This window comes from Lacerta agilis, chromosome 8, assembly GCF_009819535.1.
Source record: "Lacerta agilis isolate rLacAgi1 chromosome 8, rLacAgi1.pri, whole genome shotgun sequence".
NCBI classification, from domain to species: Eukaryota; Metazoa; Chordata; class Lepidosauria; order Squamata; family Lacertidae; genus Lacerta; species Lacerta agilis.
Genome location: NC_046319.1, coordinates 59,379,820 through 59,405,716, shown reverse-complemented (window position 1 = coordinate 59,405,716; position 25,897 = coordinate 59,379,820). Strand labels below are relative to the sequence as shown.

Sequence of the window (25,897 nt, the reverse complement as noted above, 5' to 3'; positions counted from 1 at the left end):
GCCCCACCCACCACTTGAATGTGGACCCCGAAAAATTCCCCTCAAGAGATTGCGGCCCTCTGGCCAAAAAAGGCGCCCCATTCCTGCCCTTGGACTCTGGTCTAGCACTCATTGCTGTTGAGGCCTCTTGGGGGCCCCTCAGGGCCAGGTGCTTTTAGCTTCCTCTCTTTCTTTCAGATGCTCCTTGGACGATTCTGCCGAATACAGTGTAGAAGTGAAAAACGCTTATGGCGAAGCCTACTCATTTGCCACGGTGCTCGTCAGGAGTAAGTGGACGTGGGCAAGGGGGAAGTGATTTTCTTTTCTCTCTAAAATGCTTTAGGACTCTCTCAGGAACCTTCCTTGCAGCTTCCTCATTGCAAAATGTTTGGGGTTTGTACATAATGTTTGTTTCTCATTTGCGAGGAGCTAATCTTTTAGCGTGGTAAAAGCTGTACTTTGGGACTTCCTGCCTATTGACATTAGGCAGGTGGCCATGCTGTATCGTTTTAAAATTCCTGTGGGATAACCTGTTTATTTCAGCAACCCTACCTAGGCAATATAATTGAGTTATGCATATTAGTTTTTAAAAGTTTTACTGGTGTTTATGTTTCATAGAGAATTTTATTTTGACCTTGTTTTATAGATGATTTAGTTTTTGTTCTAAATTCTTCCACTTAGAAGCCACCTTGGCAAGTAAGCAGTATATAAATTAATAAGCCATCATCATAATGATAAAACAAAATATTCGTTCAGGAGCCTGAATAAGTTCCTTGCAGTAAAAATGGAAATGGAAGACTTTCCATGTGATGCAAAATTACCTTAATCTGCTGTTATAGCAACGACCCATTGTAACAGAAGCAACATATAATTTAATCATCCACGATGTTTACCATATTGTTTCCCGTGTTTATTTTGGTCCAAGCCCCATCTGTTCCATTATGGATCCCTGTAACCCACTGGGATTTTCCGTTGGTGGTATATAGGAGACTTTCCTACAGCTATGAGGCCGAGACAGTGAGATCTGTGAGTGACCTCTAAGCACATTGTGGATACATTGGGCCTCTCTCCTGGGCAGCCTTCTGGTGCTGTCCAGATGTTCTGGACTACAGCTCCCATGATCACTGGGCATTGGCCATGCTGCCTGGAGCTGATGGGAGTTGTAGTCCAAAGTAATTGAAGGGCACCTGGTTGGGGGAAAGTTGCTCTAGATATCTAATGTGGGTTAGCAGACCTGCTGCCTTCCAAGAGTGCCTACCTTCACTTACGCTCTGCCTGTATACTTCAAAATAAACCAAACAATGCAGAATCCTCCAAGGCTTTAGTGGCCTCTCATCCAAAGGAAACCCACCAGAACTGCTTCTGGAATTCTTCAAGCATAGGAAGCTGCCTTATTCCAAGTCATCCCATGGATCCATCTAGCTCAGGATTGAAACAAAATAGAAAAATTCTTTCCAGTAGCACCTTAGAGACCAACTGAGTTTGTTCTTGGTATGAGCTTTCGTGTGCCTGCACTTCTTCAGATGCATGCACACGAAAGCTCATACCAAGAACAAACTCAGTTGGTCTCTAAGGTGCTACTGGAAAGAATTTTCTATTTTGTTTCGACTATGGCAGACCAACACGGCTACCCACCTGTAACTAGCTCAGGATTGTTGCTGCACAAACTGTTGGGAGCTCTCCAAGGTTTCAGACAGAGACTAGTCTTTCCCAGCCCTACCTGGAAAAACCAGAGATTGAACCCAATCCTTTTGCATGCAAAACTACTGAGCTATGACCCTGGAGGAAATGGGAAACGTGAACACTACTTTGGAGGATCTGCTGATCAGCTCTGGGCATTATTATTTAGATCCTGAGAACTGAAATACAATTCTATAAACCAGGAACTGGGAGCCTATGGCCCTCCAGATGTTGTTGGATTCCAACTCCAGTCATCCCTTACCATTGGTTGTGCTCACTAAGGATGACCAACGACTTCTGAAGGGCCACAGATTGTTTATCCCAGCTATAAGTATATATATTTAATGCCTATCTCATAAATTCCCTTCCCCTCTTTTTTTTTGGTAGAATATTATGGAAAGGAGTCTGGATTTGACTCAGAGATATATAAAAGTAAGTACAAAACTGTAGTTATTTTGTGGTTCCTCTTTATTGGTTTAGCCTGGCACGTGACTTCATAGTACAGTTTGGGGCCATTTTGTTGCCCAAATGATGAGGTGGGAATGCTGGGGAGAAAGCAGTAGCATAGGTAGCCTGGGGTGGGGGGGGAGGTCGCCCATAGGGCGTCATGGGGCTCTGTAGGGCAGCACGGGGGTCTGCAGTGTTCTACACTGGCTGCTGTGAGTCGGGGGAGCTTACGGGTGGCACTGCGGTTCCTCAGGGGGCTCAACAACTTCAATTTCCCCCCAAAAGCTCAACATTTTTGGCCCGCCCCAGGCACTGGGAGGGGTTGCTATGCCACTGGAAGAATGTCTAAATGGTGACTGGGAAGCAGGTTTATGTCTATTCTGTGGAGAGAGAGAACAGATCCTGTTCCAAATAAGCCTTAGTCCAGGGGATGCCAACCTTTTTGGGCCTGTGGGCGCATTTGGGATTTTGAGAGCGTGTTGTGAGCACCACTCACAAAATGGCTGCCACAGGGTTTGTGGCACAACACATTTGCTCACAGAGAGAACCTCTTTGTACTTGTTCAGAATAGAACAAGGAGGGTGAGTGCAAGCAAATCAGGGCGAACGCTAGAAGCTGCATAACCTCCCTGCAAACATACCAGAATGGATGTTCAATAAAGACTGCACACTGTATAACCTCCAAGTAAGCATTTTTGTAAGCAAATCAGGATAAATGCTCAATAAACAAGTTGGCTGGAGGAACCCTAAAGTGGGTTTAAAAAAAAAAAAAGCATAGCTATGATTAGAGGAGGGGGTTTTATAGATGCCCAATAAAAATAATGAATGAGTCAAACACAGCAGTTCCACACTTTCCTTAAACTGGATGCAAAGAGCAGAGAATAGCTCCATGCACTGTCTTCTGCTTGTGAGCTTGGCTGTTTGTGGCAACCGAAAGCTGTGGGTGTCTAGAGAGTTCATCTAACAGAAATGGAAAACCAGAGCAGAAATTGTTACAATTCACATGTTCATTAGAAGTCAGGAATGGAAATGGTTGAGGGTTTTTTTTGATCTGCAAACGTCATGTAAATAATTAGTTGTTTTCTGCATTGTGTTTTACATTTCCCTTCCTCTCAAATGCATTTAAATTAATTAATTGCATCATTAATCACATTAGTTTTGGCCAGAGGAGATAGCAAGATGAGCAAAGTTAGGTTTTAGCAGAAGCTGAACTGCAGCTGAATGGAAATAGCACTGATTGTGATGAACAGATCATCGAATCATTGAATTGTAGAGTTGGAAGGGACCCCAAGGGTCATCTAGTCCAACCCCCTGCAATGCAGGAATCATGCCTATAGCTGTCCCTGGGTGGGCTCAATCCACCAACCTTTTGGTTAACAGCCAGATGCACTGGATGGAAATCGCTATCTCCTTACATCTGGCAAAGCCAGATGCTCTTACCCAACCTCATATTCTCTTTTTAGAGTCACTCAGGGACCTGGAAGCTGACTTTGCTAGCACTTTGAGGCCTGTCTTTTCTAGAGAGAAGGAGCCCTTCATGCTTCGCTGCACTTTTACTTCAGACTTGCAGGAATACCAACGAGACATCCGCTGGTTCAGAGATGGTCTGTATTTGTAAACCCCCCCCCCCAAAAAAAACCACCATCCATGACTATTGCCATTTGACAAGTATTAAGAAAATACTGGCCCAAGACATTTTGTTGTCTGGAGTCGGGCCCCAATACAGCCAACACTTCGGACCAGGATTGGAGCACCTTTTTCAGCCTGAGGGCCACATTCCCTTTCACGGAACTTTTTGGGGGCCACGTGCTTCCTGATGCTACATACCTGGTTCCTGGTACTAATTACAGGAATATTTCTCTTGGGGGCAAGGGGGGGGGAAGGCACCTGGCTTCTCCCAAATGAATGCTGGAAGAAGAGATTAAATGAATTTGGGGATGAAATTCTTAAGCAAATTATCCAAGATTGAGTGTTTATGCAAGAATACCCTCTGCATTTAATTTTCCATTAACATTCCCAAATAGGGCTGGAATTACAATTTCACGTTCTGAAATTTTGCTACGTTTTAGCTCTGGTAGGAAGCCACCAACTAGGTAAGTCTTCAGTTACCATCTTTCTCTTGCGCTCAGGTGAGTTGCTGAGAGATTCTGATCGCCGCCAAATAAAGTGTGAGGCCCAGGAGGCTTCCCTGACAGTCTCTTGTGCTTACAAAGAAGATGAAGGGTTTTACAGCATCCGCATACCGACACATGATGGGTACAACGAACAAAGAGCTTATGTGTTTGTTAGGGGTAGGTGCACTTGTTTGCTGCTGTTTGGTGATGGCATTGTTGTATAATTGTAATTTACAAAGGCCCTAAAATGTCAATGGTCTGTATGGAACTAAAAAGAACGTAGGTCCTGCTTAGAGCCTTACAGTCTTTAGGGAGAAAGCGAAAGCAAAACCACAGGTCAGTGGTGAGTAACCTCTTGCCTACAGGCTTAGGTCCACCAGGTCTTCCCATTTAGCCCATGAGGCTGTTTTGGCAAAACCACATGCACCAGCCCTACACCTGATGCCATTTAGGATGTCAAGTGCAGGGCAGGTAAAGATGCATCTGGGCTGAAAGAGGGTTCACAAGTGCCAGCCATCAGCTGATCAGTGGCACCTTCACAGCTCCTTGCATCGTGCTTTGTTGTTGTTGTTGTTCAGTCGTTCAGTCGTGTCCGACTCTTCGTGACCCCATGGACCAGAGCACGCCAGGCACACCTATCCTTCACTGCCTCTCGCAGTTTGGCCAAACTCATGTTAGTAGCTTCGAGAACACTGTCCAACCATCTCATCCTCTGTCGTCCCCTTTTCCTTGTGCCCTCCATCTTTCCCAACATCAGGGTCTTTTCTAGGGATTCTTCTCTTCTCATGAGGTGACCAAAGTACTGGAGCCTCAACTTCAGGATCTGTCCTTCTAGTGAGTACTCAGGGCTGATTTCTTTGAGAATGGATAGGTTTGATCTTCTTGCAGTCCATGGGACTCTCAAGAGTCTCCTCCAGCACCATAATTCAAAAGCATCAATTCTACGGCGATCAGCCTTCTTTATGGTCCAGCTCTCACTTCCATACATTACTACTGGGAAAACCATAGCTTTAACTATACGGACCTTTGTTGGCAAGGTGATGTCTTTGCTTTTTAAGATGCTGTCTAGGTTTGTCATTGCTTTTCTCCCAAGAAGCAGGCGTCTTCTAATTTCGTGACTGCTGTCACCATCTACAGTGATCATGGAACCCAAGAAAGTGAAATCTCTCACTGCCTCCATTTCTTCCCCTTCTATTTGCCAGGAGGTGATGGGACCAGTGGCCATGAGCTTAGTTTTTTTGATGTTGAGCTTCAGACCATATTTTGCACTCTCTTCTTTCACCCTCATTAAAAGGTTCTTTAATTCTTCCTCACTTTCTGCCATCAAGGTAGTATCATCAGCATATCTGAGGTTGTTGATATTTTTTCCGGCAATCTTAATTCCGGTTGGGGATTCATCCAGTCCAGCCTTTCGCATGATGAATTCTGCATATAAGTTAAATAAGCAGGGAGACAATATACAGCCTTGTCGTACTCCTTTCCCAATTTTGAACCAATCAGTTGTTCCATATCCAGTTCTAACTGTAGCTTCTTGTCCCACATAGAGATTTCTCAGGAGACAAATGAGGTGATCCGGCACTCCCATTTCTTTAAGAACTTGCCATAGTTTGCTGTGGTCGACACAGTCAAATGCTTTTGCATAGTCAATGAAGCAGAAGTAGATGTTTTTCTGGAATTCTCTGGCTTTCTCCATAATCCAGCGCATGTTTGCAATTTGGTCTCTGGTTCCTCTGCTTCCTCTGGTTCCTCTGCATCGTGCTTAGTGAGTGCCAACAATCAGCTGATTGTCAGGGCTTGCAAAACTCTGTGCATAGTGCTTTGCAAGCCCTCTGATCAGCTGATTACCAGGGCTTCCATGCACAGCGCTATGCAAATCCCGACAACCAACTAATTGACAGGGTTTACAGAGAGTTGTGTAAAAACGAGTCACCAGTTGTCATTGTGAGATCGAGTGAATGGTCCCACCTACTTTTCAAGCTTGGCCTGTGGGTGAGTGAGAGGAGATAAGTATCCAGCCCACTGGCCGGATTCAGTTCCACATACATACAGTAGATGAATTTTGTACAATGTCTTCTCTAAAACTTGACCATGCTTTCAAGGGCCAGAAGATAAACTTGGGAGCCATTCTAGCTTGTGGGCCAACCTGACCTACAGGAAACCATCTAAGCATGGCTTTTTCTTATCTTTAGATGCCGAAGCTGAAACTGCTGGAGCTCCTGGGTCACCCCTCAGTGTGCAATGCCATGATGTGAATAGAAACAGTCTCATACTTTCCTGGATTACTCCCAGTGATAATGGTGGAAGTCCTGTCATCGGCTATTACATTGAAAGGTCTGTCCTCAGAAGTCACAGACCTGTTATCTCTTTCTTTCCCAGATCATGTTGCACCCAAACTGTAAGGTCCTTCTTTTTCCAGGTGTGAAGCAGGCACAGACGAATGGGTATTGTGCAATGATAAGCTCGTGAAAGGCTGCAGATCTCCTATTTTAGGTCTCACTGAAGGAAAGACATACCAGTTCCGAGTAAAGGCCGTCAACCGTGCAGGCATCAGTAACCCATCGAAGGCCAGCGACCCAGTGACAATGATAGACCCAAATGACAGCAAAAGAGTGCTAAGTACATTGGTTTTTTTTAATTGCTCCAAGACAATTGCTATTTTCTTAACATCCAAGGCAGCCTCCAAGATAATAAAATCCACCAGTAATCCCAAAATAAAACAATTTTAATGTTCAAAACACAGAACAATTACCCAATGTCAGCAGAGTACAAGAGCAATATGTCTGTGCAGGACCACTCAGAGTAATGTCACATGTCCTATCAAAAAGTGGCTGGTGGGGGCAGTCATCTTCCTCCCAAGAATGCCCCCAGGCAATGGCACTATGTCACAACAGAGCATCATTCCCAGTGATCCATTCTGGAAGACATATGGGAATATCACTGGTCTGCTTTAAAGCAGCTCAGCAACATAGGGTTTCCCTCCCTTGTTTATGAAACAGAGAGGGAAGACAAAATCCTCTTCTACTTCTCTTCCACCTCGTCTTATTGGTAAGCCCCCCTGACGAAAATCAACACATTTTAAACAACTCCCTAAAATTATTGCCATACCCCAAAAGTGACCAGTAAAAAAATCTAGGCTGATTATTCTGGCCCAGCCTAAAACAAGAAGAACAAAAAGACTAGCAACTGCAACACTTTGCATACAAGAGTCCACTGTAGTTCAAAATGGTGACAGTAAGGAAAGGGGGGACTTCTCCCAACTTCAGGTCCCTTAAACCAAGGGTAGCCAATGTGGTACCCTCCAGGTGTTGTTGGACTTCACTTCCCATCATCCCTGACCAGTGACCATGTTGGCTGAGGCTGGTGGAAGCTGGAGCCCACCAAAATCTGGAGGGTGCCATGTTGAAGAATATCTCTGAAGAATTCTGCCCCCTTGCAGTTTAGAGGACCCCAGGGGAGGAGCTCTCATCAGGTATGCATCCTCTGAACCCTGTCCCCCATTCCTCACCATGTAGGCTCCCCCAGCCACCAATTTAGCTTTAACACAAGTCTGCACGATTGTTTTGGAAGCTGAAGGAGCAAGGACACAAGCTTCAGCCTTCTAGATTCTACACCAGAGCTTTCCAAACTGTGTATCACTACACATTAGTGTGTCAGCTGCAGTGTGTAGGTGTGTCACACGAATGCTCCCTGTGTTCCTCCCAGGGCTGGTTTGCAAGTAAAGATGAACTACTGTGTTGCAAAATTGAATTACTGTGTCGTGAAATGATGCATATCTAAAAAGTGTGTCACCACTATGAAAAGTTTGGAAAGCTCTGTTCTATACCATCATTGCATGGTTGCTTAAGAGCTTTGGGACCAACTCACCCACTGTGCTCAAGACTAACCCCCATTATATAATAATAATTTATAATAATAATTTATTATTTATACCCCGCCCATCTGGCCGGGTCTCCCCAGCCACTCTGGGCGGCCTCCAACAAATACCAAAATACATTACAAAGTCACAAATTAAAAACTTCTCTAAACAGGGCTGCCTTCAGGTATTTTCTAAATGACAGGTAGTTGTTTATCTCTCTGACCCCTGATGGGAGGGCGTTCCACAGGGCGGGCGCCACTACCGAGAAGGCCCTCTGTCTGGTTCCCTGTAGCTTTGCTTCTCGCAGTGAGGGAACCGCCAGAAGGCCCTCGGTGCTGGATCTCAGTGTCCGGGCTGAATGATGGGGGTGGAGACGCTCCTTCAGGTATACAGGACCAAGGCCGTTTAGGGCTTTAAAGGTCAACACCAACACCTTGAATTGTGCACTATGGATTTAAGGCCACTAAGAGATGAGCAAGCTCACATATATGTTTTTTGTCCATAATGAGGGCAGGTCATTTCCCAGCCACAGCCCCCTAGTCAAGCCAGGTAGCATCCTGGCCATTCCCTGCCCCCAAACTCAATTTGTAATTCTTTTCACAATTCCCCACTTGTCCCCATCTCTTTCTCTTTCTCTCTCTGCTCCCTTTCTAGATATCCCTTATGATGATGGAATGAGGACAATTACAGTTTCCAAAGATGAACTGGAACGTAAGTTCACATGTGACCTTTGTCCTTTCCCCCACCAATGATTAATGTCATGCCTGAGAACTTCTTTATGTAACTAATAATCACTTAGGAGTTTAGCAGAATAGAAATGCCCAAATAACTATATTTTGCTCAAAATGGAACTGGCTCTGAATGGGCATTTCTGCTAAATAAGGGGGTTCTCCAAAAACATTTACTTCCCTTGATTTCTCTGTACTTTAAATACCTGAGGAGCCCTAGTTCCTAGAAGTGGGGTGTGCGGTTGGGTGACACTGCAGAGATGCCCTCCCAATACCATCATCGCTGTTGCTTAACTGGATGGTGCTGGAGGGGGGTGAGAGGGCTGCATGAATGCACTTAGGGCCGGCCCATGCATGAGGTGCAGTGAGACAGTTGCCTCAGGCAGGAGATGCAGGCTTTAAGAAGTGTGCCGCTCACTGTCTCCTGCCACTTCCACCACACACCACCGCCGCCTTCTTTTACTCCCTCACTGCATTCAATGCACTGGGGCTGCCCTGGGCCACCTCCAGGCACCTGAGGAGGGGGCACAGAGAAGGAGACAGTGGCAGGGGAGCTGCAGAGAAGGAGGAAGAGGCTCTACTGGGAGGTGGCATTTTCTGTTTTGTCTCAAGAGGCAAAACCTCCTGGACTGGCCCTGGATGCAGCGATGGGACTTTACCACTGCTCCATCCCACCCATGTCTAGCACCAATGCTGGTGGCAGAGTTGAGGTACCATTGCTGCTGTCTCCTTTGAAAAACATTGGACGGTGGAGCAGAATGAAAATTATATCCATGGGGTCTGACCAGTGGTGACTAGGGATGGAAGGATCTGTCAGCTTCATTTCTGCAAGTCTCTCATTTTTATTCAATTCAGTTCTGCAAGTTTCTGTAGCAATTGCCAGGGGTGTTTGTTTTTGTTTTTTGAATTTGCAGGCTTTCCTGAAAAAATCGCAAGGATTTTAGTTTTAAATTTCTCCTATCTGCAGTTTTGACTGGTGTGCACACTTTTGCAACAATTTCTCATATAATGCATTTTCACCAATTCTTTTACACATTTCCCCTTAATATATGCATTTTTGCAAATATTTGGTTGGAGAATTCCCATTGCAAAGTTCAGATAAGTGTTTTTTTTTCTTTTAATCTGGCTGTGTTTCAGTTCTCGTAATGTTTCACAAATGCAAATTTGATAAATTTGGCTTCAAACATGTATTTCTACTTGTACTTCTCATCATCTATTTTGGGGGCTGCTCCCTTTGGCAGCTTTTATCCATCTGGCTGTTAATTGGTCTTCCTAGCAAACCCTTTTCTATTCCAAATTAAATTGCTGAAACGTTGGCTTGTTGTTTTTCTCCCACAGCCAAGATCAAAGTCCCTTTGCCACCCACCAACGTTCATGCCAGTGAGATCAGGGAAGAGTATGTGGTCCTCTCTTGGGATGAACCAGACCCTAGAGGCAAAGAGCCACTGAGTTACTATGTTGAAAAGGTAAGGAAAGGGCACAGAGAACATACAAGAAGCACCATCTGTTAGTTGCTAAGGATGCTGGAGAAGTCCATCAGAAATGGGAGTAGAAATTGCCAATGTTCCCTAATTCATTCCCATGTCTGGAATGAAAACCAACCCAGTGAATGCAATCAGTAGCATTGCTCTTGCGTTTTTCAGTCTCAAACAATACCTAACAATAAATTATTTATGACTCCCCTGTCCGTCCACCCACAATGTGTCTTGCATTTCCTTTGCGCTGTAATGAATTATGTGCAATAATGTAATGGTAAAATGATTAATTAATTGATTGATTGATTGCATAACATTTCACCACAGTGGACAGCAAGATGTCATTTTTGTTGGAAGCTGAACTGCAGCAGAATGGAAATGGTGTTGCATCTGGCAAATACGGGACAGAACTGAAGTCAGTGCCGTCCTACATTACTGTTAGTTGCTTCAAAGATCTTGTGAAGATCTCTCTATATTTTTGCCCTGGCTTTTCCCTGACCTATAGGATTTGACTTTGTTATTTCTGTATTTCTCTCTTAACTTCCTGTTTTCATAATGTTCTTTTACTGTTTCAATTATAGTGCTGTTTTTATGCTGCTTTTGTATACCACTGGGGATTTTAAACACCCACCCAACCCACACACACCAATAAATGGCCTAGAATGGCTTTTCAATTAATAAATAAAATTAATTAGAAATGGGCAAGGGCTTCCAAGTGTGCCATCGATTAACTCAGAAATTATTCAAATTGTTCCCCCCACAAATTGCAAGGACTTGGGTATTTTTTCCAAGCTATTCTCTCATCTCCTTAGACACCTTTGACTGCACTTAACCATCCAGGGATCCTTTACCTTTACCTTACTTATATGTCACCTTGTTGTGCTGAGTGCAAAAGTAGCAGCTTTTATGATACCTTCAGCTTCCGAAAGGCCACCGTGAGAACAGGACTAGACTGGCCTTTTGATCTGATCCAGCTCCAAGTGCTCCAAGCCAGGGGAAGGACATTAGCTCAGTCATAAAGCAGCTGCTTTCCATGCAAAAGGTCACAGGTTCAATCCCCAAGCTCTCCCAGGTAGGGCTGGGGATATCCACTGTCTAAAACTGCTGCCAGTCAGTGTGGACAATACTGAGCTAGATGGACCAAGGCAGCTTCAGGTGTTCCTATGACAGAACCACATTGGCAAGAGATTAGAACTGCACTGGTCAGTCTGTGCCATTGCAATGGGGTCAGAACAGGAGGCGGAAACTTGCCGCTCACTCGGGTCTGCACAGCTTTTGATACCCTCCTTCCAAGTTGCGCTTGACTCTGTTTTTGAAGGTGTGCGGGAAAAAATGAGGCTTCTGACTACCATCCCCAGCCAGTGAGCTGTGTCCTGCTTTGTGGGTCTCAAGTTTTGCAGACCTGCATTAACTGGGTCTAAGCAGAACCCTAATGAGGCTCTTTCTGGGGACTTATCATGAATTTTCCACTAGAAATCTAAAGGCTTGGTGCAGCCTTGTCTCAGTTGTCTGTGCTAGGGTGACCTCCCATCCGGACTACTTGCAATGCTCTGTATGTATGGCTGCCCTTGAAGACACTCTGAAGGCTGCAGCTAGCAAATAAGGCAGTTGATAGCAGGTTGAGTGGGGCAGCCCGAAGGGACCATGTGTCACTGATCCCAAAAGCACTGCCCATTTGCAGAATGCCCTCCCTCTGTCTCCCTCACTATTGACTTTCAGGAGAAATCTGAAAACCTTCCTGCTTGCCCAGGCAGTGGATGGCAGAAATGCACAGTTCCTGGCAACCCCGAGGTCACTGGTTGAGTTAATGTTTTCAGAATGTTTCAAATGTTTTATCATTATGGTGTCTGCTGCCCTGGGCTCCTTCTGGAGGAAGAGTCAAATATAAATCAAATAAACAACATTAATAATAATCTTTTATCCTTGTAGCGCTTCTGTCTCTACTTTATAGCAATTTGTTGTTGTTCAGTCGTGTCCGATTCTTCGTGACCCCATGGTCCAGAGCACGCCAGGCACCCCTACCCTCCACTGCCTCCCGCAGTTTGGCCAAACACATGCTAGTCGCTTCGAGAACACTGTCCAACCATCTCATCCTCTGTCGTCCCCTTCTCCTTGTGCCCTCCATCTTTCCCAACATCAGGGTCTTTTCCAGGGAATCTTCTCTTCTCATGAGGTGGCCAGAGTACTGGAGCCTCAACTTCAGGATCTGTCCTTCCAGTGAGCACTCAGGGCTGATTTCTTTAAGGATGGATAAGTTTGATCTTTTTGCGGTCCATGGGACTCTTTGCGGTCCATGGGACTTTTTGCAGTCCATGGGACTCTCAAGAGCCTCAAGATTATAGCAATTAGCCACTGATAAATCACCCTTCCTATCTTCTCAGTCAATAGCAGGCAGTGACAGCTGGCAGATGGCTAATCTGGACACCCCAGTGAATTCCACAACATTCACTGTCTTCGATCTGGACAAAGGGAAGTCCTATTGCTTCCGAGTGCGGTCTGTGAACAAGTATGGAGTGAGCGAGCCTTCCTTGCCCAGTGAGCCCATCTCTTCTGGAGAAAAAATAGGTAATCTTTTTTCTTTTCTTTTTTTGGAATCGTTTCAGTGAACATTTCTCCTGATGTACCTTGTATGCAGTTTTGCTTGCATACATTTTACAAGCAATTTCCCCAAATATAAAACATTTTGGTATGTTATTTTCACTAGTATAATATGCATCTTTACACACACTTTCCTCTAATATACACTTCCTTACACACGTTGGTTGGAGAACTTCATTGCAAAATTTGGAGAAGGGCGAATTTCAAAGGTTAATTGTATATCAGTTCGCAGAGTGTTTTCGGGAAATGCAAATTCGGGAAATGCAAATTGCATTAAAATGTGAACCAAACCCAGTTTCCTCCCCATCCCAATCCGTGGTTGATAGCAATAACACCCTACTATAAGGAGCTATAATAGGCTCCCAATAGCTGCTGTTCTTTGGTGATTCCACCCCTCTTCTTTTTTCTTCTTCAGCTCCCCTCCCACCCCCATCCCAGGTGCTGACCTTCAGAGACACAAACACTTCTGTTTTCGTGAAGTGGAGCAAGCCAAAGGAGGGCCAGGAACCACTTGGCTATTATATATATTGCCGGGAGGTTGGGACAGATGAATGGCAAACGGTCAACAATAAACCCATCACATGCAATGAGTAAGTTGGTAATGCAATTTGGTATTCCTCTCTGCATCTCCTCTCTCACCTTCTTTGAGGGCATGGGCTGGATCCTATCACCCAGCTCTGAGATTTGAAACAGGGGAGGGGGAAAATCCATTTGTTTGTACTATTTTATAACATTATTGGGTTGGATACAGACAGGTAAGTTAGCTAAACTGAGGTCCCACTGAAATCAATAATGAAAGGCGAATGATGACTTATTTGGAAGTCCCATTTATCTCAATGGGATCTAACTGTAACTATTGTACAGGGCAATCCTGTGCATGTCTACCCAGAAGTCAGTTTCACTGTGTTCACTGGGAGATGTTCAAGACAGTGTGATTCATGGAATCATAGAGTTGTAGAGTTGGAAGGGTCATCTAGTCCAACCCCCTGCAATGTAGGAATCTCAGCTGAAGCATCCAGGACAGATGGCCATCCAACCTCTGCTTAAAAACCTCCAAATAAGGAGAGTCCACAACCTCCCGAGGGAGTCCATTCCATTGTCAAACAGCTCTTGCAGTCAAAAAGTTTTTCCTGATGTTTAGTTGGAATCTCCTTTCTTGCAACTTGAAGCCCTTGGTTCAAGTCCTACTCTCCAGAGCAGGAGAAAACAAGCTTGCTCCATCTTCCATGTAATGGCGGCACAGTGGCTGCAGGAGTCCATCCACTGCCTCCCCCTCAGCTGCAGGGCAATGTGGTGCCTGCAGACACTCGAGCCACCACATCACTCCCAGGAGAGACATGTGGCTCGGGCACACTGCAGACCCACGGTAAATGCCGCCCCCCCTGGGTAAGTGGCACCCAGTGCGCCCCACTCCTCCCCCTGCCCCCCTTACTACACTGCTGACCCCTAGGTCATTTTCACATGTACTACTAGTAAGCCAGGTGTCCCCCATCTTATATTTGTGCAGCTGGTTCTTCCTGCCTAAGTGCAGAACCTTACATTTATCCCTATTTGACTTCATTTTGTTAGCTTGGGCCCAGTTCTCCAATCGGCTAGTCGTTTTGAATTCACTAGGAGCTGCTCCAGAAACCCTTTTTATTGTGTAATCAATATTACTTGTATGCATGGTGGTTAGGTACGATTCTGCTTTCAATATTGTTTGTGTCTGGAAATGTAAATAAATAAATGAATAGGCTGAACACTGCAAGCACTTTTGCATTCTGAGTTTGGAGGGTGACTTGTAAGGTGCTAATAAATGACTGTGCAGGGCGGATTTCGTTTGTTTATCAGGTTCACCGTTCCAGGGCTCAAAACAGGCAAAGAGTACGTCTTCTGTGTGAAATGTGTTAATGAAGCTGGCGTGGGTGACAGCTCCCCTGAATCAGATGCCATCATTGTGAGGCAGGCTATCTGTAAGTATTGTGTTTGGGGTGGACATTTTTGTCCTCTAGCTTTCTCGTTTTTCCTCCTTTAAACTCTATCCATTTTTGCCCTCTAGCTTTCTCGTTTTTGTCCTCTAGCTTTCTCGTTTTTCCTCCTTTAAACTCTATCCATTTTTGTCCTCTAGCTTTCTCGTTTTTGTCCTCTAGCTTTCTCGTTTTTCCTCCTTTAAACTCAGTTCTCTGCATTTCTGCAGGAACTTGCATTTAAAAAAGAAAGAAAGAAAGAAAGAAAATTCCTCTGAAAATTCATTGGCATTTTAGTGTGAATTTCTTTTGTATGCAGCTTTGACTAATATAAACATCTTTTGCAAGCAGTTTCCCTTAATACAATGCTTGTGTGTGTGTGTGTGTGTGTGTTATTTTCACTAAAATGTCAGCCTGGTGTGTCACATTTCAGCCATCTTTGTGCATATTGTTTGGTTGGAGAACTGCTTTGCAAAATTAGGGGAAGTGGAAATTTTGAAGGCTAGTTGTGTTTTAGTTCATGAATTGGTTTGAGAAGCATGAATTAGGTCCTTTCTCCTTAAAAGGCAAACCAATTCGAATTTCTCTTAGTTATGGCGTACACATTATCCCCTGAAACAACCACAACTTGAGAGAGAAGATGCATGCCGATCAGATTCTAAACCTTCATTATCCTTTATTTCCTGCATAGCTTGTCCATCAGCCCCGCGGGACTTTGCCTTGCTGAGTTGCGGGAAAGAGAACATGACCATTGCTTGGAAGCCTCCCAAACGCAAAGGAGGCACAACAATCCTGGGCTATTTCCTGGATCGACATGATGTGTCGCAGATTGAATGGCACGAGATCAACATTAAGCCAATCGCTCAGCGTGTTTACACGGTATGGGTGTGCCATCAGTTTGCCTCTGAAGAAATGAGTAAATAAATTACTATCCCTTTTAGGCGAGACTTTCGCTCTCTTTCGATTCTATAGGTCACCAGCCTGGATGAAGGACACTTCTATGAGTTCCGTGGTTATGCAATGAACGTGGTTGGTGTTGGGAAGGTGTCAGAACCCAGTGACATATTCAAGTGCGAGGAGTGGACAATGCCAGAGCCAGGTAAAAGTCAATGCCAGGCCTTGAGACTTGACTGATTGCTGTCTTCACATGCCCATTTATTGTGCACTCTCTGCATTTCCAGTGCTGGGTTTTAAAATCTGTGGTCTCACAATGTGATCCCAAATGCGTACACACCCTGTACTTTGCCACAACTCCTGTCTGATGGGTTATGCCTCAAACCAGCTTCACACCAATTAAGAGTCCCAAAACTGTTCTTAAATCATAGGTAAAGGTAAAGGGACCCCTGACCATTAGGTCCAGTCGTGTCCGACTCTGGGGTTGCGGCGCTCATCTCGCTCTATAGGCCAAGGGAGCCAGTGTTTGTCCGCAGACAGCTTCCGGGTCATGTGGCCAGCATGACTAAGCCGCTTTCAGGCGAACCAGACCAGCGCACGGAAACGCCATTTACCTTCCCGCCGGAGCGGTCCCTATTTATCTACTTGCACTTTGACGTGCTTTCGAACTGCTAGGTGGGCAGGAGCTGGGACCGAGCAACGGGAGCTCACCCCGTGGCAGGGATTCGAACCACCAACCTTCTGATCGGCAAGCCCTAGGCTCTGTGGTTTAACCCACAGTGCCACCTGGGTTCCTTTCTTAAATCATACCATCAGGTAAAAGCATCTTGCCCAGTCTCACCTTGGAATTTAAAACAGCAGGAGAAGACTGCCTGACCAGGAATGTCTGGGCTTTAGGACAATTGTGCGGTTGTTCAGCAACCAAACTCACAGCAGATGAGTCCCAAGCAGATGGAACGGTGGTCTAACTATGCCCCCTCCTGGCAGGTGTTGGGGGGAATGTATGTCCATGGATTCAACTTTATAATTCTATGGTTCTATGATTCTATGAAATTAAGGGGCATGTGTGCTCCTTGCCCCTGTTTTCCCGCCTTCTCATTTGCACATGCTTTGAAATTTCATCTGCCCTTGAAACAGGACCTCCCTATGATGTCAGGTGTACAGAAGTGAGAGACACATCTCTGATGCTTCACTGGGAGCCACCTGTGTACACTGGAGCAGGCCCTGTCACTGGCTATTACGTGGATGCCTGTGAGGAGGGATCAGACACATGGGAACAACTGAACAAGCAGCCAATATCCAGCACTCACATGAAGGTCTTTCTCTTGTATTTCCTGTGCCTTTTACATCTGCATTACAGCTGTCGTTGCTCTTCTGATGCCAAGGTCCACTGAAGCCTGCAGGCTGAATCCAGCCCATGAAGCCTGTTCTAGTGTACCACCAGCCCTCTTGCCAAAATTGGGAGTCAGATAGTAAAGCTCTCTTCTTACCTTGGAAATAAGATCTCTTCTTCCTGCTCCATGGCCCCCAGGGATGGTGTGTCCCGTTAGACCACTTGAGGCGAAACAGGAAGTGCTGTTCTGCCGCTTCCGCCACTCCTGTCACCACTACGTCTGCTGCTGTTGCCGCAACTTACACCAACCGCTCCTCCTCCACCTCACACCCTGCTGCATCCACCGCTGGCAGAGAAATGCTGCCACCGCCACCAACAACAACACTGATTTCAGGCAAGGTTGCACCAATTTGGGGTGAGATATCACCCAAAACTGTGAGATATTGTGCGCTCTGCAAGTAGTTCTCACATGATTTCCAGTGTGATCTCACCCAAACTGGACGCAATCTTGTCTGAAATCAATGCCAATGGTGATGTTGCTTATCCGCCACTGGCGGAGGTGGCAGGGCGCCCATGGGGGTGCTGCCTCGGGCAACTGTTGCCTGAGGCAGTGGCCTCACCCTGCCTAACAGCTGGGCCAGTTCTGTTGGCCCCATTACAATAAGTCTTAGAGATTCAAGAAACACACTCTAAAACCGGCTTCCTCAACCTCGGCCCTCCAGATGTTTTTGGCCTACAACTCCCATGATCCCTAGCTAGCAGGACCAGTGGTCAGAGTGGATGGGAATTGTGGTCTCAAAATATCTGGAGAGCCGAGGTTGAGGAAGCCTGCTCTAAAAACTTCTTCCAATGGTGCTATGCTAAAAGGAGAAGGCCTTCTTCTCCCTGTTTTTCTACCTCATGGCAGTGCTGTGCCAGTGGAGGGAAATTACTGTTTTTCTACCCAAGCAGCGTAGAGATAAGAGAAGAGGAATATCTCCTCCTATTTTAGGAGGAAAACACTCTCTGCCTCTGTGTGTGTGTGCGCGCACCCATGCCCTCATCTGACATGTTACCCCTGGCTGTTACCAAAGGAAAAAAAGAACGGGGAGGGGAAATGAAAGCAAGTACTGGAGTTGCTGCACCTCTGACATGTTACCTCTGACTGTTACCTGCTCTTTTTCTTATATTTTTCTTGATAGCTGTCTGATCTGGAGACAGGAAAGTGCTATATTTTTCGAGTGCGGGCCCTGAATAAGGCAGGAGTTGGCCCACCATCCTTGCCATCAGATCCTGTGATAGTAAAAACCAAACCAGGTACAAGGCTTCTGCCTCTGCCCTCCACTTCCTCTCCCCTTCCTCTCTCAGCATTCCGTATTATTTCCACATTTCTTCACAAAAACCTGCATTTCCTTGGAGAAAGTTTAGGTCACTAGGCTGGGGCTGATGGGAACTGTAGTCCAAAACCTCAGGAGCGCATCAGGCCAGGGAAGGTAGACCTTTCATCGGAAATCTTAATGCCATTATACAAATGTATAGTGTGACGGCCTTTGGTATACTGTGTACCATTCTGGTCACCTCGCCTCAAAAAGGATATTGTAGAGTTGGGAAAAAGAAGAGCAACCAAATGATCAAAGGGATGGAATGACTCCCTTATGAGGCAAGGCTGAAGTTTTTGGGACCTTTTTGTTTAGAGAGCAGCTGAGTAAGTGGTGACATGATAGAAGTCTATGGAGAAAGTGGATAGATAAAGGTTTTTCTCCCACACAGCAGTAGAACTCATGGACATCCAATGAGGCTAAATGTTGGAATATGCAGGACAGGTAGTCAAGCTATTGGAACTTGCTCCCAAAGGAGGCAGTGATGGCCAGTAACTTGGATGGTTTTAAAAGAGGATTGGACAAATTCATGGAAGACAAGTTTACCAGTGGGTACCAGTCATGATGGTGGTGCTGTTCCTCCAGAGTCAAAGGCAGCGTGCTTCTTAATACCAGTTGCTAGGAATCGCAGTTGGGCATCACTCCTGTCCATCTTGCCGGCTTCCCTTAGGCATCTGGTTGGCCAGTGTGAGAACGGGATGTTGAACTAGATGGGTCATTTATTTACCTGATCCAGCAGGCTCCTCTTATGTAATGGCATTGTTGTTGTTGTTCAGTCGTTCAGTCGTGTCTGACTCTTCGTGACCCCATGGACCAGAGCACGCCAGGCACCCCTATCCTCCACTGCTTCCCGCAGTTTGGCCAAACTCATGCCAGTCGCTTCGAGAACACTGTCCAACCATCTCATCCTCTGTCGTCCCCTTCTCCTTGTGCCCTCCATCTTTCCCAACATCAGGGTCTTTTCTAGGGAGTCTTCTCTTCTCATGAGGTGGCCAAAGTAATGTAATGGCATTAGGCAAGGAGAAAAGGTGATAAAAATTGTGTTTTAATTCACTGTGTTGAAAAATTAAATTATTATTTTTCTTTTAATTTGCAGGCACAAAAGAAATTGAAGTTGGGGTGGATGAGGAAGGATTCATCTATATGGCCTTTGAGGCTCCAGAAATGGTTGACACCTCAGAGTTTATCTGGTCTAAGGATTACGAAGGGCCTCCAAATCCCGACAGGGTCGAGGTTGTAAACAAAGATGATAAGTAAGCTTGCAGTGTTGCCAATTTTTTAATTGGGTGTGCTTTTGTGCCGTTAAAAGCCACCCAAAGTACAGAACCCTGAGAATGACTACAGTTGCATAGATATGTCTTAATTTGTGTGTTTGCATTTTATTTTATTTTAAGATCTAAACTCATTTTGAAATACGCCACTGAAAGAGATCTGGGAACATACTCAGTAGAAGTAACAGACACTGATGAAGACATCTCTGCCAGTCATCTTTTAACCCAGGAAGGTAAAATTTTTTTAAAAAAGAATCTAGCTAATTCTGCACAATTGGAGGCTCAGATATAAACTTCTCTCAAGTTGCTAGGTTTGAAATTGTGCATCCTCTGTGCTCCGTCCTCAAATGTGCCTGAAAGGGATTGGGGTGGGCAGGTTCTGTTCTGCAAGACTCTCCTTTTTCACAAGGACAAGAGGTCTCAGCGTAGATTGGTGAATGTTTTCTTCCTGCACCTTGGAATGTTGGAGAATTCTGACAAAAATGGGAAAGGGAGCAGAAATAGTGTGTGCTCTTCTATGGTCACAAATGGAATCAGTCAAGTGAATACAACCAGTGTTCATTCACAACGTTGTTCTTTTTAAGTCCTCAAGCAGTATGACATGAGGGATTTTTAAACACTGAAATGAAGGTAAAGTATATAAGTAACTTAACTAGTTATGTAACATACGTTATATACCAGACAGTGAGACAAATACCGTAGTATCTGATGGAAACTGAGCTGCAGTAAAAGAGAAACAGCACTGATTGAGAGGAATATAGGTCAGAATAGAAATTGCTGCCTTCTTACATCCTCTACCTCCACAAAGATGTCTCCTCAAGCAAAATCCAATCAAGTCTCCACTTTGGTTTCATCCGCATCATCCTCTAAGAGGAACCTTGCACAACTTGTGATCCACCAACCCAAACTAAGCTAAGCAGCCATGAAAGGCAGCCCACAAAAGGGGGCCAGTCCTTTACCTCCTGACACCCAACAGGCCACTGTATGTGGCAGGCAAACTTTACGTGACTTGGTGGGTTCCAGGTTACACACTCTAAGGCAATGCAATAAGAGGGAACCAATGTCATTGTGGGGGCATTGCACTCAAGCACCCCAGACTAGGTGTACAGAACCTTTAGCCCATGAGCTGAATGAGGCGCTCCTGGCCTGCCTATCCCTTGGGGACTCATGCCTGGCCTGGCCAGGGCCATCTCCCAGACCACCCATTGCTGTGTGCCACCCTTGAGTGTTTTCTATTAGTTACTGAATCGGCTCCTTCCTAATGTAAATTATGGTCTTACACTAAGGCTGTCTCAAAAGTTCTACCACTCATTTATTCAGCACAGTAGAAATTTGGCAACTGAACCAAAGCACCAGCACCCAATGGGGAAAGGGTTGGGATGTGCATGGCTCCTTCTCTTAAATCTAAGGCCTACTTCTGTTCATTGCATTTTTTTCAGAACTGGACAAGCTGCGGAAGATCAGCCAGGAGATCCGCAACCCGTGTAAGTTGTTGTTTTAAAAAATGATATGTGACTTTGCAGCTACAAACAGTGACCAGGGGATTAACAAACACAAGGGTAAAAATACAGTGGTACCTCGGGTTACAAACACTTCGGGTTACAGACTCCGCTAACCCGGAAGTAGTACCTCGGGTTATGAACTTTACCTCAGGATGAGAACAGAAATCGTGCAGCGACAGCAGGAGGCCCCATTAGCTAAAGTGGTACCTCAGGTTAAGAACAGTTTCAGGTAAAGAACGGACCTCCGGAATGAATTAAGTTCATAACCAGAGTTACCACTGTAATTAAAATTTAAAATAGAAAATAATAAATAACTCCTAGTGGTTTTTGTGCACATTTTTGTATATTTTCTGTTTGTACGTTTTATATCAGCCTTCAGCAACCAGGCAAGCTTGTTTTAGGTGTGTTGTGTAGGCCCAGTTTGCACAGAAAGCCAAGCAAAACCAGGGCTAAGGGTGAATGCATACAGGCATGTACTTTGTGGCCACTTTCCTCCTCTTCCGCTCTATCTGGAACCAAGCCATGGTTTAGTTTAACATTGTGGCCAAACCCAGAATCACAGTTGGTTTTGTTCCAAACCACAAGCTGTAACCAAGGTTTGTTCTTGACTTACTGCTCATGGTTTGTCTGGAGATGAACATAATGCTAAGTCAAAAGTGTTTTACTATGAGTATTCATGCCATAGCTGTCAACCTTTCCCCTTTTTTCTGGGAAATTCCCTTATTATAGCATTGGGAAACAGCAGGGAGGGTTGACAGCTATGATTCATGCCCTTGGGCATTGGTTTTGCCATGGATTGGCATAGCATTAAAGGAAAACCAGACCAAATAATTATGTTTTGGGGTTGTTGTTTTTACATTTTGCAAGCTTCCCAAGGAGTTCAGCAATAAGCCATAATCCATCAAATGTTGCTAGTTCAAGTTGAGCTTCACTCTTCATCCTTGGATTCCAATAACCTGGCACATCTTCTTCTGTTCCTTTCAGTAATTGACCTGATATCTGGATGGAACATTGATGTTCTGGAGAAAGGGGAGGTGCGGCTGTGGCTGGAGGTTGAGAAGCTCTCCCCAGAGGCAGAGCTGCACTTGATTTTCAACGGAAAGGAGCTTTCAAGCACTCCAGTGAGTTCCCCGTCATTTGCTTTACGACAAGGGTGAGGAACCGCTGCCCTGCGGGCCAATCTGGGATCCAGTTTGGCCCATGATGCCATTTTCCCCAAACCTGTCACTCAACTGATGCCACTTGGTGATGTCAGCTGATGGGAAGAGGAGTAAGGTTCAGGTCTGCATTGGCTGTGCACCAAGAAACTGGGGCAAGCATCCATTAAAGCATGATTTAACACACACACCCCAGCTTATTAGCTAATGGGGCTGTTAAATCCTGCTCAGTTTTGCCACGTAAGGCATTTCCTTGTGGGGAATTGGTGTCTGCAGACAATTTAGCAGAAATACCCACCCACTCGCTCATCTGCTGATGAGTTTCCCTCAGATGCAATGGAAGAGGTTGTTCCAGTGGAAGATGCTGACAGTCCAGACACCTTCTGTATGAAAAATGAAAAATGGAGAGGGCTCCATCTTGTACTTCTCAGGCTGCAAAATGTCTTGGGGCAATTCTGCCCCTAAGAATCCCTTCCTGCTTGCACCCTTCTTGCTTTCTGGAAGCTACAAACCCCATTTCTCAATTTTGAAGTCTTTGGACTAGTGACTGATATAAATAAATTGTTGTTGTTGTTCAGTCATTCAGTCGTGTCCGACTCTTCGTGACCCCGTGGACCAGAGCACGCCGGGCACGCCTATCCTTCACTGCTTCTTACAGTTTGGCCAAACTCATGTTAGTAGCTTCAAGAACACTGTCCAACCATCTCATCCTCTGCCGTCCCCTTCTCCTTGTGCCCTCCATCTTTCCCAACATCAGGGTCTTTTCTAGGGAGTCTTCTCTTCTCATGAGGTGGTCAAAGTACTGGAGCCTCAACTTCAGGATCTGTCCTTCTAGTGAGCACTCAAGGCTGATTTCTTTAAGAATGGATAGGTTTGATCTTCTTGCAGTCCATGGGACTCTCAAGAGTCTCCTCCAGCACCATAATTCAAATAAATTTAAATAATTATAATTTAAATAAATGGTTCCTTCTTATTCTCGTGTTTGTCTTTAGCTGTGATTTTAGTGGGATTTTAAAACGCATTGTTCAGTTCCTCACTAGCCATGTTCTCCTTTGCTAACAACTTATTTTTGCTTGTGTTGCTGTTGCCGTTGTTTACATTTAGACACATAAGATCAATTTTGACAAAGCAAAAGGCCTTGTGGAACTGATCATCCAAGACTTCTCTGAGGACGACAAGGGGACATACACTGCCAAGCTGAAAGACGGCAAAGCTGAAAACCAGTTTACTTTGGCTCTGGTTGGGGACGGTATGTGGAGGGTCAGGAAGCAAAAGGAGGCAGCTGCAAATGTCTCTTGTGACTGTGGGTCCAGTGTAACTTTTAGGCAGCCTTCCGCAACCTGATCCCTTCCCATCAGCCCAAACCAGCCCAGGCCAGGGGTAGGTGAGACTGATTAGAACTGTGGTTCAAAACAGTTGGAGGACACCAGGTTAGGGAAAGGCTGCTTTTAAATGTTTAGGAAGTGTCTGAACTTGATTCAGTGTTTAGGGAACAGCTCTTAAATAGTTGGGTTTTAAAAAATAAATAAATCACAAAGTTATGGAAATGTGGTGAATCACACTTAAGATTGGGAAAATTAGAATTTGAGACAAACTGAAATGGAAAGATTCTTCCATCCCTACCACCCATGGGCAAGTGCCATTGCCTTCTCTTGTCTCGCAGTCAGTCTCCCACCTTCGCTCTGTATTCGTGCCCTTGGGTCTTGAGTACTGCACTGGAAAATCTAGTAGATCAACACATCTGGGGAAGTTACTCGTCTTAGCACAGTGTTAAACAAACGACACTATCCTTCATGAATCAAGATATCTTGCCTTGCCGCCGCACGCTGATCCGATGGTGTATTTATTCTTCCAGATTTTGATAAACTTAAAGCAGAGGCTGATGCTAAGAAGAGAGAATGGAAGAAAAAGCAGGGTAAGATACCCTTGCAGTCAATGGCTCTATACCTGACTTGAGAAGCTGCGTTTGTGGCAAAAGGGGTCACCCACAAAATGCACCTGGGATGGGGAGGTGGGGGAGCAAAGCTGTGATACCAAATGGCATTTGTTGACATGGGGCAAAGTAGGTCAAGGTTACAGGTAGAGGAGCTGAAAAGTTAGCAAGGGTTTTGAACAGTGTGTTGTGCTTTAGAGACAGTCCCAAAGCTAGACACAGACTTGTACAGTGGTGTGGATGGTGAAGGGGAACAATTAATCCCCAATGGCTTCTGCTGTAGGGACATTGAGCCAGTGTGGGGCCAGCGGATGCACCTCCCCACTTGGATGCCTGATTCGTTCTCATCTAAGAATTTTTCAAAACCAGGGTCTTTGATTTCTGACATTTCCATTTAAAATTGTTTAAAATGGGAAAATGCCTAATTTCAACAAGCAAAAGAAGAAGGAATCAATCCTGTCCCCAAAGTGATAGTGCTCAAAATTCCACCCATCTCATCACCTGCCTAGTTCTGCCTAGCCAATATTCCCTTGACTGTTTTTAAAAGAAAATTATGCTTAGGTAGGCCTAGAAACCAACCCCTTCTTCAAATCTGCAATGACTTTGAGCACAGCAGATGACCAAGATTGCTTCTTTCCACTTAACAGGTCCACATTTTATTGAACAGCTACAGTGGAAGGTCACTGAAGAGTGTGAAGTCCTGTTGACCTGCAAGGTAAATAGCACAATCCCGGACATTGGCATTATTATTATTATTATTATTATTATTATTATTATTATTATTATTATTAAAAAGAAAAGAGGAGAAACAATATCCACAGTTAATAGGCAGTTAAGAGTGCAATCCTATCTATGCCTAGTCCTGTTGAATTCAATGGGGCTTACTCCCAGGTAAGTGGGGTTAGGAGTGAAGCCTATTGTTTTTTGCATAACAAATATGCAAAATGTTCTGTCTCCTGGTCTCAGTTAACAAAATAAATCTATCCCCACAATCTCAGCCTTGTTCCCATTTTACCAGAGGCTAGTGGGTCAGTGGTACAGTCGTAGAATTTTTTTAAGTGCAAGAGATCATTAGTCTTTGTAACCGTGAACTCAAGGAGAGTCCAACAATGCAAGCAGCTGTTATTGATCCACTCTGTATTATACATACTCATCAAAGAGCAGCAGTACATACCACAATACTCAATTTATTAGGAGCAGCAGGACTGTAATCCTGTTGGGAGTAAATTTACAGGAAGTCAATTTCATTGAACTCATTGGTACTCACTACTGACTGCATAGCATCGTCATATTGTATAAGATGTTGAACTTTAACAAAAGATTATCAACCAACAGAAATGCAATCAATCTTGCAAGGAAGCTGCAATAAGTTACTGTTTAAACCACTAGCATGAAACAGTTATCCCATCCAATAAAAGCAAAACAGTATCTAGCCTCTATTTAAGTATCTCCCTCTTTCTCTGACTCAGTCTATGCTTCTCTGTCCCAGACAATAAATTATACTTGAAAATCTCTTTATCGTTCATTTCACTTGCTGGAGCAAGTAGAATTCGTCAATTCCCTTATACTCCCAGGAGGTATTGTCATTGCGCAGACCCCATAAAGTATCCTGGAGCTGTGCTCCCTT

The 25,897-nt window shown here is 44.9% G+C and overlaps 1 protein-coding gene across 1 annotated transcript in view; it reads left to right on the top strand.

Moving 5' to 3' along the window:
• The window catches only part of MYOM3 (myomesin 3), a 47,213-nt gene that overhangs the window by 11,882 nt on the left and 9,434 nt on the right, over positions 1-25,897 (top strand). The window contains exons 7-28 of the mRNA XM_033157761.1: positions 178-266; positions 2,047-2,091; positions 3,569-3,709; positions 4,235-4,396; positions 6,409-6,550; positions 6,636-6,835; positions 8,730-8,786; positions 10,142-10,269; positions 12,660-12,843; positions 13,292-13,466; positions 14,707-14,828; positions 15,514-15,701; positions 15,795-15,921; positions 16,854-17,032; positions 18,231-18,345; positions 19,504-19,660; positions 19,802-19,911; positions 21,118-21,162; positions 22,165-22,301; positions 23,442-23,586; positions 24,193-24,252; positions 24,918-24,985. Of these exons, the coding sequence (XP_033013652.1) occupies positions 178-266; positions 2,047-2,091; positions 3,569-3,709; positions 4,235-4,396; positions 6,409-6,550; positions 6,636-6,835; positions 8,730-8,786; positions 10,142-10,269; positions 12,660-12,843; positions 13,292-13,466; positions 14,707-14,828; positions 15,514-15,701; positions 15,795-15,921; positions 16,854-17,032; positions 18,231-18,345; positions 19,504-19,660; positions 19,802-19,911; positions 21,118-21,162; positions 22,165-22,301; positions 23,442-23,586; positions 24,193-24,252; positions 24,918-24,985 (2,776 nt within the window). The remainder of the gene's footprint in view (positions 1-177; positions 267-2,046; positions 2,092-3,568; positions 3,710-4,234; positions 4,397-6,408; positions 6,551-6,635; positions 6,836-8,729; positions 8,787-10,141; positions 10,270-12,659; positions 12,844-13,291; positions 13,467-14,706; positions 14,829-15,513; positions 15,702-15,794; positions 15,922-16,853; positions 17,033-18,230; positions 18,346-19,503; positions 19,661-19,801; positions 19,912-21,117; positions 21,163-22,164; positions 22,302-23,441; positions 23,587-24,192; positions 24,253-24,917; positions 24,986-25,897) is intronic.